The sequence below is a fragment of the Haemaphysalis longicornis genome, unplaced genomic scaffold (genome assembly GCF_048455015.1).
Source record: "Haemaphysalis longicornis isolate Haplotype H1 unplaced genomic scaffold, Haemaphysalis longicornis Haplotype H1 scaffold_9, whole genome shotgun sequence".
NCBI classification, from domain to species: Eukaryota; Metazoa; Arthropoda; class Arachnida; order Ixodida; family Ixodidae; genus Haemaphysalis; species Haemaphysalis longicornis.
In genome coordinates this window covers 5,012,380-5,029,988 of record NW_027526460.1, presented here as the reverse complement: position 1 = coordinate 5,029,988, position 17,609 = coordinate 5,012,380, and the positions used below count along the sequence as shown (strand labels likewise).

The following is a 17,609-nucleotide window of genomic DNA, read 5'->3' as shown; positions in this document are numbered from 1 at the left end:
AAGCATTTGGTCTGGTGACGTCACGCTGAAGTTGTGCAGCTGTCTGCAGCTCTACTGATGGTGCTGGTTTCAGTGCTGGTCGATGTCTTCTCTTTGGTTAACCAGCTTCAGGGCTTCGCGTTTACCCGGCCGATGACTGCAAGTAAAAAAGGCATGCGTTGTTAGTGCACCGAACGGTGGGTGTTTAGGCCGCTAAACTTAGCAGGTCCGTTAGCCGCAAACAGCGCGCGAACGGTACCGCCCCCACCCCTGGAAGACCAACTAACGAGGAATTCCACTGGCCCCCTGGAATGAGGCGGCCTTAGCCTATAGGGCAAATAAAACTCTCTCTCTCTCTCTCTCTCTCTCTCTCTCTCTCTCTCTCTCTCTCTCTCTCTCTCTCTCTCCCCCCCTTCGCTCCCCTTAACGACGTTCGCTTATGTTCCATTGTTCGCCTTTTGTTGGCAATACTTAATCGCCAGGAATTTGGAACGAGCCTTAAAGGAGCCATGAAGACAAAATACATGTTGGATTTATTAGAAAGACTGCTTAGTCCTGATAACTATCAATATCATTGCAATCTTCACACAAATAACGGAGATATTAAAAAAAAACGTGAAGCAGTCGCGACCCCCTAGCCAATTTCCCGCAACTTTTCTATGACGTCACGGAACCTTGCTTGTGCGATTGGCGGCTGCCCAACTCACCTGTCGCGACGACACATGACTGGACGTCTGTAATGGGGCCTCTAGTTCCATTTGACCGTATCAGTGGAATGCTAACGTGCAGTTAACGCACTGAAAATAGTTTTATTGTTGGTCCGTATGACGTCATTCTTGCTCAAACACGTCACTGTGGCGCAAAATTTGAAACTTTTTAAATACTTCTTGCTTTTTTTTTTCGTTAAAAAAACATCTTTTGGGGCTGTGATGGAGCTGAGTGAGATACTGAATCCTAGTTCTTTCAAATTAAACAAAGTTGTATTTTCTCTTCATGGCTCCTTTAACGGCGTGAGCGCTCTTCAAAGCGTGAAGCACGTGAAGCTATAGGTTTCGTGCCCTTACTGGTGACATGTCCGTTGTGCTGGCGGGAGGTTTAAACGTGGGTGTCAAAAGGCGAATTGCGGCTTGTCCGGTGTCCTCTCCTTGGTCGAGCGGTTGGGGTTGGTGTGTTACACAAATAGTAAGATGCCTACGACGCGGGAGTAAAACAGCTACATGTTTGTCCGCGAGACAGAAGCTCCGGTCCTTCGAAGTTTCATTCAGTTAATTGACTAGGAAGTATGCTCAATCGGAAATTACGAACAAACTACTTTTTCGAGCACTCCGTGGACTGCGTCCAGCTTCGCAGGTTGATGGCATTAAAACTTAAGGAATTAAGCACAATGTTATTGTTCGTGTACGGGTGGCACTGGTATTAGACCACCTAAAGAACTTGCACCCGTATTGACGATCTGACGTTTTGGTTTAGTGGCGCCATATGGCCATTTCTGGGGTGAAATGGGAGGGGTGGGGGATTAGCTACATCACAACAGAGCCAAAAGCGCACCTCAGTATGACAAAGAAAGACTGCCTCGAAGGCGCAGGCATGGGAGCAGGGTTTCTACCGAGCGTGAAAGAAGGCTGGAAAACTTCGGGGGGGCGGGGATAGTGCGCTGCTATCAAGGAAAATTAGCCATAACCTCAACCACTGCTCTCTAGTTTGCACTGCCTGCGCCGCCGTCGGCGAGATTTTTTCCACGAGATGGCATTGAGACTACGCAATGCATTGTTCGCGCTTCGTGCGGCTCGCACGTGCGCTGCTCCACGACCTTGCGAGTGTGCGCATACTCAAGTGTGCTCCACACTCGTTTCCGTTCTGGGCCACACACGGAATTCACCTACCTAACCTGTCGAGAAAGGCCGTTTCGTAGTAACACATGGTGAACGGGCTGGAATTGCTTGAATCCTGCATGCGTGAGTGGGCGTTTTCACACGGGGCATGTAAACAAGCTTATCTCATCAATTGACAACGGAGCGAGGCGACCAGCCGTCACGCTTCACAGGCGCGATAGGTTCAAACAAAACTGACCGTGCACTGCGTTCAACCGAAATCGTGTGAAGAACGGATGGGCCGGCGATGCGCCATAAGAAATTAGAACAGGGTCATGCGGGGCCACTGTTCGCCCACATGCTTTCCCCGTTGTGCATACGGACATTACACTCAGCAAATCGCTGAAGTAAATTTTGTTCTGAATTAAGTGCAGCTAAGAAAAAAAATAATTGAAAATGTATTGGTGGATCTTTAAGAATGCGCGAGCATTTCGTACGTCCCTCTCCCTGGCGAACTTGAGGATCGGCCCGGTGCGCACGTCTTGCTCCGGCTGCGGAAGTGCGCAACGCGGCGTTTCTCGCATGCCCCTCGCACACCGTGCCAACCGCACTTTGCGCCCTGTCTCAGTGTCACTCACGTTTACTCGCTTTGGCAGCGGCATTGGCTGCCTGTCGCGCTGTTTGTTGCCCGCCAGTGTGGTCATTTCGTCACCGCCATTTTCATTCCTTCCTTATTTGCCGCCCTGCGCTGAGTGCACCCTCCGTTTTACCACGCGTACAAGCGGCGAGGGGAGTCGCGAGACCCGTCGAGGCGTGGCGCATCGGTGGCAGAGGCAGGTTCGAGCGGCGCTTCGACTTGACGTCGCCGTAGCAACGTCAGCATCTGGGCCAAGGCGGCGCCGTGCTAGGGTGTCTAGCCGCGCCGTAGCCGCGCGCTCTTTCGTTCTCCTTTCTGTCGCCCTGGGCCGGGTCGAATTTTTGCCGACATAAGCCATCTATTACTCACGCGATGTGAAGTAACCGCATGCGGCAATCGGGACGCGGTGTTTTCCCGCATTTAATTCACTTCTGTCAGTCTAGCGCACCTTTGACGTACGTCCCGCAGTGCCTTTCGTCGCTGCCGTCGCGGCAGTCGTTGTGTCCGTCGCATCGCCACAGCGAGGGCACGCAGATGCCGTTGTCGCAGCGGAAGTCGCCCGCCGTGCACTCTGCGAGAGGAACGCCGCCGCGTCAGCGCTTGGCGCGCGTGTCCACAGCAGAGGCGGAGGGGCTGCATACTCACTCTTGTTGGAGCAGTCGTGCTCGTCGCTGCCGTCGCGGCACTCGGCCTTTCCGTCGCAGACCCACCTCTGCGGGAAGCAGCCGGACCCGTCCCGGCACTGGAACCGGCCCGTGCCGCACACTGCGCCCAGGGCACACAACTTGCTCACCACCCTCCGTGGCGTCCCGCATTTTCGTCGCTCCAACGCCTTAACCGACCGGTGTTAGCACGAAGTTAATTTGGAAGATCAGCGGTAACTGAGAGGTGGCGGCTTGTTCAACGACGCCCACGGTACATGCCTCCCGGTCGTCCCCTGAGGAATTGCCTCTCCCACAATTCCGCCCTTATTTCGCCAAGGGCGGACCACGAAACGCCCCCCCCCCCCCCTCACAAGTTACGAGTTTGTAAGGAGTTCAGTTTTTTCAAGTGCTACAGGGAGGGGTGGGCTGCAAAGCAAAGCCGTCTCGTATTCGCGGCTAACAAAATACCATCGGTTGTTATATATATATATATATATATATATATATATATATATATATATATATATATATATATATATATATATATATATATATATATATATATATATGCGAATTTGGCTGAAACAAAGCGGCACTGATTGCAACGGAGTGTTTATAGGATGTACCTTCATTTTTTTGTCCTTTCGATGAGTTAATTGGGTGGGCACTTGAGCTGCACATTTTCGTTGGCTAACGTCGTCTTTGCGCCCCTGGAATAGCCGAGCAGGAAACGCGACTGGACAGCGCTCGGCCTTGTACAAGATCTAACGGAGCTCACCGCAATGCGCTTAAATCAATTTTGCATTCGCGGACTTTGTCGCCCAAAGAACTTTCATTTTTCTCTTTCCGCGGTACTTATATATAAACTGGTGCCCGCCCTTCTGGATTGACTGGGAAGCATTTTCATGACGGTGCGGCGATTAGTCGGTCGACGAATGTCGCCTTAGCTGCCGTTAGGTCACGCGTGCATGCTGAGCGGAGGAGGGCGGCCCCAACCTGGCTTGGGCGGGCAGTGCCTCTCGTCGGCGGCGTCCTGGCAGTCGGGCTCCCCGTCGCAGCGCCACGTGTTCGGGATGCAGCGGTAGTCGCAGCGGAACTCTTCGTGGCTGCACACCTTGGAGGCGCCGCGGCCTGCATGCATCCGACGCGCAGGCACATGACCCACGTGGCTATTGCGCAGTAAGCGGAGGGGGAGATCGAAGACGAATGGTCTGAATGGAGGAGGGAAAATACGCGAAGGGGAGTCAAGTCGCCGGTGCTTATGAGCAGTTCGTGCGAGCAGGGTCTCGACTGTACTTCACCACGGGCATTCAGATAGCTATAAACGATTGCGTGGGCTTAAAATGCATCTTTAAAGAGAACAACGTGCTGTTGAACTTTCAAATTATACGCTGCAGGAAGCTCGAACGAGGCTGTTTATTGCTACAGAAGAAGCGTTTAACGTCAGGTCTCAGTGTCACACGTACGAGTGCTCCAGTAACGCGCGGAAGCCGTCGGGATGCTTCAGCCAAGCGGACTGCTGTACCTGTGCAATTGGCCTCGTCCGCGGCCAGTGGGCAGTCCCGGACCCCGTCACAGCGCCACTGCTTGGGAATGCACGTCAGGTCCGGGCACTGGTGCTCCTGCCGCATGCAGGCTGCACCAAAGACACGGCACAGGGAAAACGCTACGTTCATGTGCACACACGAATTCGGCCACTGGCAATGCTCAGTGAGAAAACGGGGAACTTGACGCTTTTGGTTGCCGTAGTTTGTTAAAAGTTAGTAATTAGACGAGGCAATATTGAAGTTTGAACGACGAAGTGGGGTGCCTCAGGTGAAGTCTGAGAACCAGGGCCTTTTCCGTACGCCGTGGGTTCCGCGCAGGGCTGGGCTGCGCCGTTTGTGCCGTTTTGCGCCAAAATTTTTTACCTGCGCCATCTTGCGTCAAAATGTACACACGCTGCGCCACGCTCTTTTATAAGCGCCATCCTGCACCTTAGCGGCCGAATAGCACCGCAAGGATACGACTTTCGCCGTGCCTGGGAACGTTGCTCGAACATCTATAGTTTCGGTTTCTTCAAGACAGCAGCTGTCGGCGACGGACGGTGATCGCTTATCTGCGGCTAAACGCTAAGCCTGGGGCCCTATTCTCGACTGCACAAATTGCCGGCAATTCAGGCAATTTTCCGGAAGTTTTTTCTGATTGGCTTTCAATTTCGGTCACGTGCTTCCGGTTGACAAAGCGGTTGTGTGTGCTGCCGTCATTTTGACGTTTCATGTCGTTTACGGACACCAGTTCTAAAGTTTGCCTTATTTCTCGTTACTAAATGCGCATATTTCTTAAGCCTGTCTTTGCTATTCAACAACAATACTGCTTGTAACACACACCCCCTCTGTGGTTGGCTGAGAAGGCGTGACGTAATTTAAACAGTTGGCGGGAACGATTTCGTCATGCATTGGCAACTTCAGCCTGCGTAAAAGTGACGTAAAACTACCTAACAGCTTGAAAATGGCGGCTGTTTTTGTCGCAAAATACACGCAAAATAGGGCAAAAATGTGCCCCGGCTTACGGCACCGCGAAATGTCCGGCAATTTGCAGCAGGCGCAGTTTCGCATGGGCGCTGTTTAAAGCAGGTTTCCTATCGAAACAAATTATAGTTTCAACTGCTTCCATGTCAGCGATCATGGAACATACAAATAACATGCAGTATTTTGCTTTTGTGTTTGGCAATAAAATAAAAAATGATTTGTTTGGCGTAACCGCAACATAAGAGGGCAGTACGAGCCTCTCCATGACAAAGAGAACCCAATGCACGGCATTTGTCCATACTTGTCCTACTAAGCTGTTGGGTCACATGATCGAACTCAAGAGAAAAATAACAATGAAAAGTGACTATTCGGTTCATTACAGCGCTGATTGCAGTCGAGCGTGACGAATGAGTGAATCGGCGACATCGGTGCGCTCCGCGGTTATCAGGCGTAGCGCTTGGCTGCTCTCATGTGTCATAGAAGCGATGGTCCCGGCCGTCTTTTTCTGTGATCACGCCATAAACTTGTAACATAGCAGCAGACGATGGCGTGGCGGCGGTGGCGGCAGGAAAGGTGATAACGCAACAAAGCTTGCATTAAAGCAGACAGCCCAGCTATGTTAATAAAAGCGATTGAAAGAAATAAATAGAAACGGTAAAAAAATTGTTTGATGTTCTTTAGCTCGACATCCGCCTTTCACTCGCGTTTGGATCAACGTTACTCGATCGCCTTGTGGTGTTGGCGCCAAATTTGACCTCCAGAAATGGGTTTTTCTTGTCAGCCTCAGCTACCGTCTTAATTTTTATAGTACATGCCAAGTGTTTTTATATCTTTCTTGCACAATATTTGATACCTTGGTAGCGATCTTTATGAGTGACTGCATGTCGTCATAGCTATAGGTGCAGCACGTCATTGATTGCTTACGTCGTGCTTACGCAAAAAAACATGGGCGAAATGCCGGCAATTTGTGCAGTCGAGAATAGGGCCCCTGTGCGCTTTTCCTTGTATTTCTAAGTGGCTCATTCGGCCGCTCTACCTTGCTGCGGCACTAACCCAGGTGCGCTGCAGGTCGCGGCGGCAACAACGTGCTTCATTTGGCCGCAACGATACGGGGTTTGCGGATTGGTTAGGACGATGTGGTGCGAATCATCATCAGGTCCCATGTACCTCCAACTGGTCCTGTACTGCGGCACTCGAGCCCCCACAGCTTATCCCCCCAAGTTCCGTTTTTCTTCCCTCCATCGTGTTGCTGGCCTTCCCCTTCCAGACCCACCTCTTGGTAGTTTACCCACCGGTTGTCGGTTCGTCTTACTACATGGCCAGCCGAAGTCTTTTTCTTTATTTGAACTATGATATCTTCAACTCTAGTTTGGTCCAGGTCTTGTCCCTGAGCGTTATTTGTAGCATTATTCGTTCAGTAGCCCGTTGAGACGACGTAAGTTTGCTTTCTTTCTAGTTGTTTAGCTAGGCGCCAAGTTTCAGCTCTGTATGTCATCACCGGCAGTATGCACTGGTTGTAATTTTTCTTTTCAGTGACAGAGGTACCTTTTCATTATTTCGGAGTGCTTGCCGCGTGCTCCCCAACCCATACTTTTCTGCGCCGGATTTCTTTCTCGTGGTTGGGGTCAGCACTAACCATCTGTCCGAGGTAGTTGTATTCTGTTACTTCTAGCGTTTCGTTTCCTAAGCATGCTTATTTCTCATTACTTTAGATTTATTCATATTTATTTTTAGCCCCACGGCCGCGCTTTCTGATTGCAGTTCCTCAAGCATTGTTTGCATGTATTCTGCAGTCTCACTCAGCAAGACTATGTCTTCCGCAAACATCAGTTGGCTCGAGTATTCCCCGTTTATCCTTAGTCCTATGTTTTATCACTCAAGCTTTCTAAATACCCCCTCCAGACATGCCGTGAATAGTTTTGGGGAGATGGTATCTCCCTCTGTTACTCCTTTTCGGATCGGAAATTTATCGCTTTACTTGTGGAGGGTTATCCTACCCGTGCATTCCTTGTATATGTCTTCTAGAAGCCTTATGTAGGTTTCCTCTATTCCCTGATCTTTTAGTGCTTCTAAAACGGCTGCGGTGAGTGCTGAATCAAATGCTTTCTCGTAATCTATAAATACCATGTAAAGGGGTTTAGTGCACTCTGTGGATTTTTCTATCACTTGGTTGACGACATGGATGTGATCCATGGTTGAGCACCCTTTTCCAAACCCCAGCCTGCTCTCTGGGTTGATGGTAATCCAGGCTGTCACCTATGCGGCTAACTGTAGGTGACAGTCTGGATTCCCATCAACCCAGGTGGATACATCCTAGATGGATCAAGCTGGGTAGATACAAATGCAATTTAAGGAAAGGCGTCAAGGGAACTTTTTCACAGCAGTGCTTTGTAGGAAAATGGCTTAAAGGAAGCTTAAAAAGAATGCAGACATTGGAAGATGAACTGTACCCAAACTGAACAAAAATAACAAAAACGCGAGCAAGTTTTGCTTCAAGCAGTTACGGCTAAACAAACAAAAACCATGCACCGTCCATCTAAAGACGACGATGGTTGAACGCGGAGATTTCTCGTGATGGACTCTTTGGTTGGCCAATCCCACACTGCGAGTCTGTCTACTTTGGAGGTGCGCACCACCTTTCTGGAGTACCCCCGGCAACTCTCGGGCGTGCACTCCGTAGGCCTGACGTTTGGGTTTGACGTGTACGGCGCGAATCCGTACCTGCTGCTTGGCGTTCGTTCCGAGCAGTCGGACAGACGCCGGCTTCATGAGGCGAGGGACCCCGCAGGTTCCATCCCGGCCGCGGGAAGCGAACTTTTTTTCTTTCGCTTCACCACTGATCATTCATCATCATCATCATCGTCAGAGAAAGTTGGCTTTCCTGCAGGGCGCGCTGGCGTACAGCGGCATCAATGAGGACAATAAAGCTTCGCTTAAAAAAAAAAACACTTCTGAACTTATTTGTGGTACTCCATAAGTACCTTGTGCAGCGTACTATCCGTTTGCGAAATACAAAATTGGGCATTTTCGGTGTCACACGGGCGATGAAATGTGACGTTTGCTCTAAGCCTGCTCCTGTGCCTGCCCCTAGGATTGCTCCAAACTGTACGCACCCGGTTCCACCCGAATCATATTGTCAGATTTTTTTTTCTATACCTTCTTTCACCCCATGGGCAAGCTTACTTCTGTGGTTCTTTTTTTTTTTTTTCGCATTTATGAACATTTCAGTATACGTATGTGCTGTAAAAACGTTACCAGGCATGTCTATATATAAAGAGCTCGTAGCTCCCCGTGCTTATTTTTGCTTGTTCTGGACTTATTCTCATAACGTGCCCCTCGCTTCTCCCTAATGGTGAATGAATTCCACCGGTCAGTTTGGAGCATGAATCCAGTCTGGCGTGGAGTGAGTGTCTCCAAGCATCCCAGCAAAACACGCAGCCGGTTCCGCCGTATCCACCGGCGCAACGCGGAGTGCCCTGCAGCGGATCAAGCTCATTTGACAGGATCAAGGAATCTGGAATAACTCGTAAAAAAAAAAAAAATCGCCCTGGGTTGTCTGGCGTCAACGGGAGCGAACGCTTATGGCGTCATTTCCTGCTCCCGTTACAAATCGAATAAAGTAAGCACTTTTGAGATTTGTATTGTAGGTTGCAGGGTGCCGCCCTTGAAGCCGACGGCGTGGCCGAAATGAGGGGGGAATCGGAGGAGCAATTAACGATGTGCGCGGCATGTATATACTTGCGCTCCTGGCCAGGTTGAGGCAGACCCCCGGGCTGTCCGAGTCGGGGTAGCGGCGGCAGTCGAAGACGCGCGACAGGGCCAGCGTCGCCGGTATCAGCTTCTGGCAGTTCTCCGTCGCCACTGCGGTGCACGGAAGAGGAGCAAGTTATGAGTGTGCTCGGGGAAGTCCGCATAAGCTACGCGCTAATGCGTCGTAGTGCAGCAATCGCTTCTGTCGAACGGTGGCAATAATAGTAATACACTTACTGATGGCATCAATACAAACTGTGTACGAGAATCCGGTCTGACAAAGTCGCTATTTACGAGCCTGAACGGTGGTGTCTTGCAGATAGCTGCAAAGTTATGCACCTGTAATTTTATCGTATAATTGCAGCTTGGCTTCGTTCGGACACATTTTACAGCGGAACTGTGCATGTCTAATACCCGCAATTCTCGCGTCCGTGTGGAACGAAAACTCGGGCTCAGGTGTTTAGCGTGTGCAAAAATTCATACAAAATAAAAACAAACCTTGCCTGCCCCACTATGCATCCATCAACCAGACATGCACGTATTTCACGGATGCGTTGCTTCCTTCTGTGCACGGTGGCGAAGCTGGTCGTGATGGCCTGCGTGCTTCAGCTTCTGAGCCCTGCGCTGCCCCACCACCGTGCTTGATATTATACACCGATTCCACCCAGGCTGCTCGAGAGCTAAGGCGCGTAAACAGTACACTGGGCATTACATGCATCATTCCCGTGCCCTGTTCACGTCCTCTGGACACGCAGGAGCACCACGCATGCTTTCGCCGACTTGGCGCTCATCCGCAGCGAGTGGTGCACCCGTTCCCGTTTCTGCAGCTGTCACTAGAGAGCACCCTACTCACAAAAAAAAAAAAAAAAAAGAACTCCCTCACCTTCGCCTTAGTCGTCACGAAGCCACTACCCTCCGAAGGATACAAACTAACTCTTACCCCCACTGTACCCTCCTCCACAAAATGTACCCTACCCAATACTACACGACCTGTGCCTACAGCCCATTCCCTGGCACCCTATACTACCTGGTATAGGAATACCAGCAGTTCCCGTCTTTATCTCCGATCCCCAACCCTACTTACAAGCAGCGGGTGGACCGGCTGACCAACTCGGACCTTGCGGCGCAACAAGAAGTCGTCGCTAGAGCCCGGGCAGCCAGCCAGGACCAGGGCATCCCGGACTAAGGACGCCCCCTCCCCCTCCCCCTCCGCCCCACAGGGCTGGTGCCCCTACCACCTAACACCAAATTTGCTCGTTTTCATTAAACGTTTATCTCTCTCTCTCTCTCTCTCTCTCTCTCTCTCTCTCTCTCTCTCTCTCTCTCTCTCTCTCTCTCTCTCTCTCTCTCTTTCTCTCTCTCTCTCTCTCTCTCTCTCTTCGGCGCTCCATGCTTGCCCTTCTCCCTCCGCGTGGATCCGACCTTGGCGGCTTAACCCGCCGTGAAGAAGTCGTGCTTCGGAGAATCCGCCTGGGCGTCGCACTGACGCCTGCTGTGCGAGCAACGTGGACTTCTAGTCTTGCGGATCCCTCCCCGACATGGCCCTACTGCCCTTCTCCTGTTGCTGAGGCGACATTGGAGCACTTCCTGTAAGGACGTGTCCAGGGCTTCAAATAAACCCGAGCTCGACACATGGGAGCCACAGGACATCGCCCAGGCCGCCCTGCCGGTATTCATCGGTGGACGCACGGCCCCCTTTGCAAGAAACTGTTGGAATTCATTTCCGAAACTGGACTCTATATTGCCCTGTAGTGTCCCGCATCATTGTGGATTTTTTTTTCTTTCCTTCTGTGTCGTACTTCTGTCCTGTGTTGTCCATTGTTTCCTTGTTATTTATGCCCTGTGGCAAAATGACACAATAAAAAAAAAAACAGTCCTTAGGGCCTCCATATTTTTGATGCCTTATGTTGCTCCTGGAAGAAATGTCTTTCCAGCAATGCACTTCTGTTCAGAGGTGAAGTTGGCTTTTAAAGATATTGTCGGCGTAAGCTTTGTCGTTGTAAGCTGGCTTTCCCACATCGTGTGTCGCGCAATGAAGCACGGCAATCTACGGAGGGAACAAGGTTACAGCCACACTCCGTACTCGCCTCACCACCGCCACTTCTTTACCGAGTCATGTATACTGCTTGCCACGCGTGGCGTCTGTATTCTTCCTGCCAAATTTATGCGTGCATTTTGGGGGGTTGTGGCGGGGGGGGGGGGGGGGGGGTGAGATTTCAACGTGGGCGCCACGGGGCCCGGTGCGGCCTGACTGCTGTCCTCCGTGGTCGAGCGGTCAGGGTTGGTGTGTTACAAAGACAGCAAGGTTCCTACGACGCGAGGGAAACGCCCGGCCGCATGTTTGACCCCTAGAGTAGAACTACGCCTTTTAAGTTTCCTTCCGGTAATTAGATAGGAAGTATGCTCAACCGCAAGTTCCAAACGAACGTGTTTTGTTTCGTGCACTCATTGCACAGCGCCCGGCCTCGCTGGAAGGGCACTGGTTTTTTGAACCCCTAGAGCGTTCACTTAACACGATTTCATTGTACACCTTAGCATCGTCATCATAAGCGTCATCATCATCAATTTGTTTATGGCATTGCTGGCCAAATGACTCTACCAATGACTTGTAGCGTCTATAGTGTGGGGTTATGAACGAAAGTACAGTACATTTTTCCAGCAGATTATAACAATGAAGGCAAGGATGCTGTACATGAATATAGCATCGAGAAACTGAAAGTACAATCCAGAAACAACGCCAAACAACAGAACATTACATTGTATAGAAAAGGGGTTCACGCAAAAAGCACTTTGAAACAAAAACAAAAACGCAATCCGTACACTCAACTGGAGGAAAAAAGTATAAACACAGAAAGAAAAAAACGAAAGAAAGATTCAAATGACATCAAAGGACTTCAAGAAATGTTTTGAGTGCATGTTGAAAGGATGATGAATCGGACAGTTTTGCGACGTGAGCGGGCAACGAGCTCCATTCTGCAATTGCAAGAACTAAAGGACAGTTTTTATATCTTTCTGTTTTAGCGAAAATTGGCCTAACTTTAAAAGCGTGGTCTACCCGGGCGGAGATATGAGGCGGTGGAATGATATGAAGCTGGGAAAACGGCGTACTACCATAGAGAAAGAAATCTCTATGATACTACTGAGGTACAGCGAATGAAAAAAAGATAGTCGAGCCAACTTGCAACACGTGGCAAGCGAGGGCAAATTAAGTGAATCATTTAAAGAAGATACGCTTTGGTAGCGCGTGTACGAGGACGTGATGAACGGGGTTGCCTTGTTCTGGACGGATTCCAAGAGGTTAGTTAAGTTTACGACGTGAGGATGCCATATAATAGAAGCACATTCTAGTGAGGGACGGGTAAGGCAATCACATGCGTGGAACCGGGTTTCCTTGGTTGCTAAATGTAAACGCCTCTTTAGGAGGCCAAGTTTTTTTAAGCGCTTTAGCAGTTATGTGTTCTGTGTGGTACGTCCACCTTAAATTCGCCGTAAAAACACACCTAAATATTTGAACGATTGAAGTGGTTCTATTGGAAAACCATTTATTTTGTAGTTAGCAGGGACGGTGTCGGGGACAGAACTGCACATTACGTGTTCGGTTTTTCCTGCATTAATTTCCATTTGCCAGCGGCTACACCATTCCTCTAGCTTAATGAGATCAGATTACAAGATAACTGGGTCGGACGGGTTAGATATCTCTCTAATACTACACAGTCATCCCCAAACAGGCGAATTATTATTGTTCTCGTACCCACTGGAGGGAAGCCAAAGGCTACATAAGCCATACAGGCTCCTCAAATTTTCTAAACCAAAGAAAAATATAAAGTCGCCCTGGTACACTGTTCTAACCGGGACTGCCGCTCTGACGATGGCCGCTATCACGAGCAGAAATGGGTTAGCATAGCCCTAGCCAGGACGAAATCTTTAGCCGCATAAATTTGAGGAGCCGAAACGTATCCGTGCACCCTTTTAAGGTTAACAATAGTGTTGCTCTTATCACTACTCACGTTTTTGCTGTTTTTTTTTTGCACACAGTAAATAATTAGTTAAAGCCAACCAAACAGACTTAGCCTTTTTTTCCTCCTATAAATTTGTTATCGTTACTTGTGGGGCCATAGTGTACACACCTCCGGAACTATATAGATAACATTATGGTAGTATGGGACTTAATAAAGAACGGAAATTTCCCCTCTCAACTTGCAACCAAGGAACCCGTGACCTTGTCTATTCGTGCCTTCACTTCCGGACAACGCGACAAACGGCAACAACGAATCGCGCATCCGAAAGCCGAGTCCATCTATTCCCACGCCCGAAAGGACAAAATGAGCCGGCGCTTATATCGTTCTCTCAGGCCGTTAACAAAAACGGGCACCTCTCGAACACTGATGAAGCCGCAATGTTTCGCGTGCCAGCACACGCTTTAGCCAAAAAAGAAAAAAAGGAAACAAAAAGAAATCCGATGCCTCTGCAGACTGCACTGAGTTTCGTGAGCGTGCGAATGCTCGATTAGATCCCACCTGCCCACGGCTGACGAGCGGCGGCTGTGCCCTCTGATTAGCGCACCGCTTATTGGGGACGTCTGGGGCGCCGAATATGCACGCACCCGCGGTAAAAAAAAAAAAAAAAAGAGAGAGAGAGAGAGAGAGAGACACGTTCGATCGCGACGCAGAAATCGCGAGAACGATTACTTCTGCGGGCGCGATCTGCAGGCAGCCCAAGTGGGGACATTCTGTTCGGTCCGGCCGGTTAAGCGATACGCTTGCGACAAGCCGTGCTCCCGAGCGCCAGGCGTCAGCGCGAAAGCCAGGGAAACAAAGATAGGAGGGGAGCGAAGGGGCCGCGTCCTGCATGCCTGCTGCCAAAATGAATGGGAGTTGTATCCGCCTTGTGTACACCCCTGGAAACGCCGAGAGGCTGCCCCTGAAAACGTTTCGCGTTCCTGATGACGCCCAGATTTGAACTGGTTCGCTTCCGTCACGCTGTGCTCGAGCGCACGTAGTATTCCGCCTTCGTGACCTTGGAGATCTGCTCTGGGCTGGGCGTTCCTTGAGCAAGAAAGACGAGCTCGCTTTTCAGACGGAACGGGGGGTAATTCGTTCTCCAATTGCTGCCGAGCTTTGGTGAACCAGAAATCGTATCTGGCTGTGCGCTGCGTGCTATCTAAATCGCCGGGTTAGCGGGAACACGGGAGTGCCGCGTTCCAGGAGCTTCTAGAACACTGTGACGGGAACGCGGAGCCTCTGACTGCCCGTGGCATGCGTATTCCGCGTGTGGCGCGACTGCGATGCCCAGATTATCGCACTCCCACCCCGAAGAGCCAGACAGTACAAAAGGCCACACGTTCCCGCGTTAACCAATGCGTTTTCCCTCTGCAGCGCACGGGGCATGCCGAAAAACAAAGCAGAGAGGTTGTAATACCGGCTGCGACGAATAGACGCATCGCATGCCGTGTCGTGCACCCTTGCAGCACACCTTGCTGTTATTCTGATTGACTGTATACGCAGGCGATGAGGCGCGCCGTAGGGGAGGGCTCCGGATTAATTTTGACCACCCGGATCTTTAACTTGCGCCGAAATCTTGAACACACGGGCGTTTTCGCTTTTCGCCTCCATCATAAAAGCGGCCGCCGTGGCCGGGAATCGAGCCCGCGTCCTAGTGCTCAGCAGCACAATGCCTTAGCCACTGAGCCACCGCGGCGGGTTTTCTGTTATTCTGTGCAGATTTTTGTCTCGATCTACAGAAGGGGACATCTGTCCTATTCCTCCATTATTCGCCCGCATGGCTGCGGTATAGAGGCGGCAGCCTAGCGTTGCAAACTACGCGGCAGTGTCACATCACTGATAAATTAATGAATGCATACCCATTCTAGGCTCTTCAAAAGAAAGCTACGAAGGTATCTTGAAAAATTTGCAGTTAGTCAGGTTAATCGGTGCGGTCGCTGTAGTAACTCAGCCGTCGAGAAGTGGAGTAATCGATAACTGGAAGTAACTGTCAGCTGTTCAAACAAACGTATATGCATTCGCTATTGGCTATGCGCGAATTTGGCTCGAGTTGCGGAGCCGCCTTACAGCGAAGGTATTCTCGCGAATTCCGAAGTATGAAGATCAACGGTGTTGTTTCACGTACGGAAAAGGTCATCGTGGTGTTCGCCACCGATAACCTCCGTAACCTGCCGCTTTCTGCTCTTCGTCCCAAGCGACTTGGGATATATTCACGAAGCTACGGAGCGAATGATCGGCGTCCCCGATCGGGTTTGTAAATACGTGCTCGTCCGCATCCCACCCGGAGACGCATCCTTTCCGCGAAGGCCAAGCTTGATCCGAGGCGCCTTCACCTCGAGTTTCTACGCATTCCTCTCCTCCTTGGCCGGGCTTGTTACCTTCTGTTACTTCTATTTTTCGCCGCAGTTTTTGCTTATTCTGCGTGCTGCCGACCTCCCCTGGGAACTAGGCTGGGGCCCCCAGATCGTTTCCGAAACTAGTCCACGGAAGGCTGGCCGCGGGGCGCTCCTCGCGCACTCTCGCTGGGACCTTAGACACGGCGATGATTGCGTAACGCGGGCAGGATCCTGCACCGGCGGACAGGTCGACCTGAATGTCGCGCTCGAGCTCCCCATGCATGCCCGTGCCGCGGGCGTCGAGCAAACTGCCGGCCACTTTAATCGATTTCGGCGTCCCCGGGGCGGCAGGGAAGTTCCTTATCGGCACTTACGATCTGCGAACAGATGGATGGGGGGAAATCCCACTTTGTGTAGTACACAAAGTTGGGCTCCGTTAAGTGTGCCAGCGTTATGTTGTATCGAACAATTAGAGCATAACCTTGCTTCAAGGCGAATATTGACAAATGTGCACCGTTTGTGTCAACGAGCATAAACTGCGCAAGGGTGGCTCACTTGGCTGGTAATGCGTGCTTTTCGGACATGGCGTGCGCGAATTAATACTAGTTGCGCGTTAACTACAGATTTGACGTTAAGGGGCGCTGAATGCAGATCTTGATGTCCGTCGTTGTAGTCGCTTCAGGTTTCACCAAAAAAGATTGTCTCTTCATAGTACCGTATATCTTGACAACGGTTACTACCAGAGAGCTTCAACGCAAAGCAACGCGGCGGTATTCGCAATGTCCTTCAAATACAAAGTTACATGATGTCTAATCACTGTCCCAGCTTTTCTCAGTGAGTTGAACGGGTTACACTTCTCCGATCTACGGAAAAGCAGAAGAGCTCAATCCGGAGGATTGTTTTTTCCCTAATCACCCACCCAGAAATATTTTTTAGTTGCACTTGCCAGCGCCAACTTTTTGTCCTTTTATTCCCCCTCTTGTTTCATACTAGCTCGTCGGCGCTAAGTGATTGAGTGAGGGAGTGAGGGAGGGAATGTACGGATGTGCAGTTCAGTTTCCAACCGACATGCACGATGCGACCAAGCGATGCTGTAATGGGCTGACCGAAGATAACCTCAAAACACATGTCCGTTGTTCTTTTTTAAAAGTGCGAGAAGACGAGGGGCGCCGTGATGTCCCTAATGTGTGATGCGACAAGTTGCTTTATACCCGCATGACGTTCGCATTTTTGTTGGCTTCTCCGCGTTAACAATGATTTCTTTTTTAAAGCTGGCTTGTTTGCACAACATCAAGGTTCTGCGAAGGAAAGTTTGACGTCCACCTGAATGCAGCCGGACGGCTACAAAGGAAAGTTACACAGCTTTCTCAGAAACTTTGCAGTTGAAGAAAAATTCGTCCTGGTCTAGTATTCGAACCCGGGACCACCGCTTAACCGGAGCAGTCGCTCTACCAACTGAGCTAACCAGGAGGCTAGTCGTTTGTAGCACGAGAGTGAATTGATCAACAACTCGAAGTGAAGGACGGGTGTTAATTGACCAGATTTAGGGTAAGGTGGAGTAAGTTTCTGCGAAGGAAAGTTTGACACCCACCTGAATGCAGCCGTACGGCTACAAAGGAAAGCTACACAGCTTAAGCTACCTCCGCTTAACTGGAGCAGTCGCTCTACCACACCAGGTGTTAATCGACCACACTTATAAGTGTGGTCGATTAACACCTGTCCTTCACTTCGAGTCGTTGATCGATTCGCTCTCGCGCTACAAACGACTAGCCTCCTGGTTAGCTCAGTTGGTAGAGCGACTGCTCCGGTTAAGCGGTGGTCCCGGGTTCGAATACTGGATCAGGACGAATTTTTCTTCAACTGCGAAGTTTCTGAGAAAGCTGTGTAACTTTTCTTTGTAGCCGTCCGGCTGCATTCAGTTGGATGTCAAACTTTCCTTCG

The 17,609-nt window shown here is 50.4% G+C and overlaps 1 protein-coding gene across 3 annotated transcripts in view; it reads right to left on the bottom strand.

The window, feature by feature from the left end:
• Position 1: 1 nt before the first annotated feature.
• The window catches only part of LOC144152293 (atrial natriuretic peptide-converting enzyme-like), a 72,631-nt gene continuing 55,023 nt past the window's right edge, over positions 2–17,609 (bottom strand). For all 3 annotated transcript variants that reach the window (XM_077683538.1, XM_077683539.1, XM_077683540.1), the window contains exons 5-10: positions 9,320–9,442; positions 4,597–4,707; positions 4,068–4,202; positions 3,073–3,192; positions 2,876–2,998; positions 2–136 (exon numbers count right to left, since the gene is read on the bottom strand). In XM_077683538.1, the coding sequence (XP_077539664.1) occupies positions 108–136; positions 2,876–2,998; positions 3,073–3,192; positions 4,068–4,202; positions 4,597–4,707; positions 9,320–9,442 (641 nt within the window). In that variant the 3' untranslated portion in view covers positions 2–107. The remainder of the gene's footprint in view (positions 137–2,875; positions 2,999–3,072; positions 3,193–4,067; positions 4,203–4,596; positions 4,708–9,319; positions 9,443–17,609) is intronic.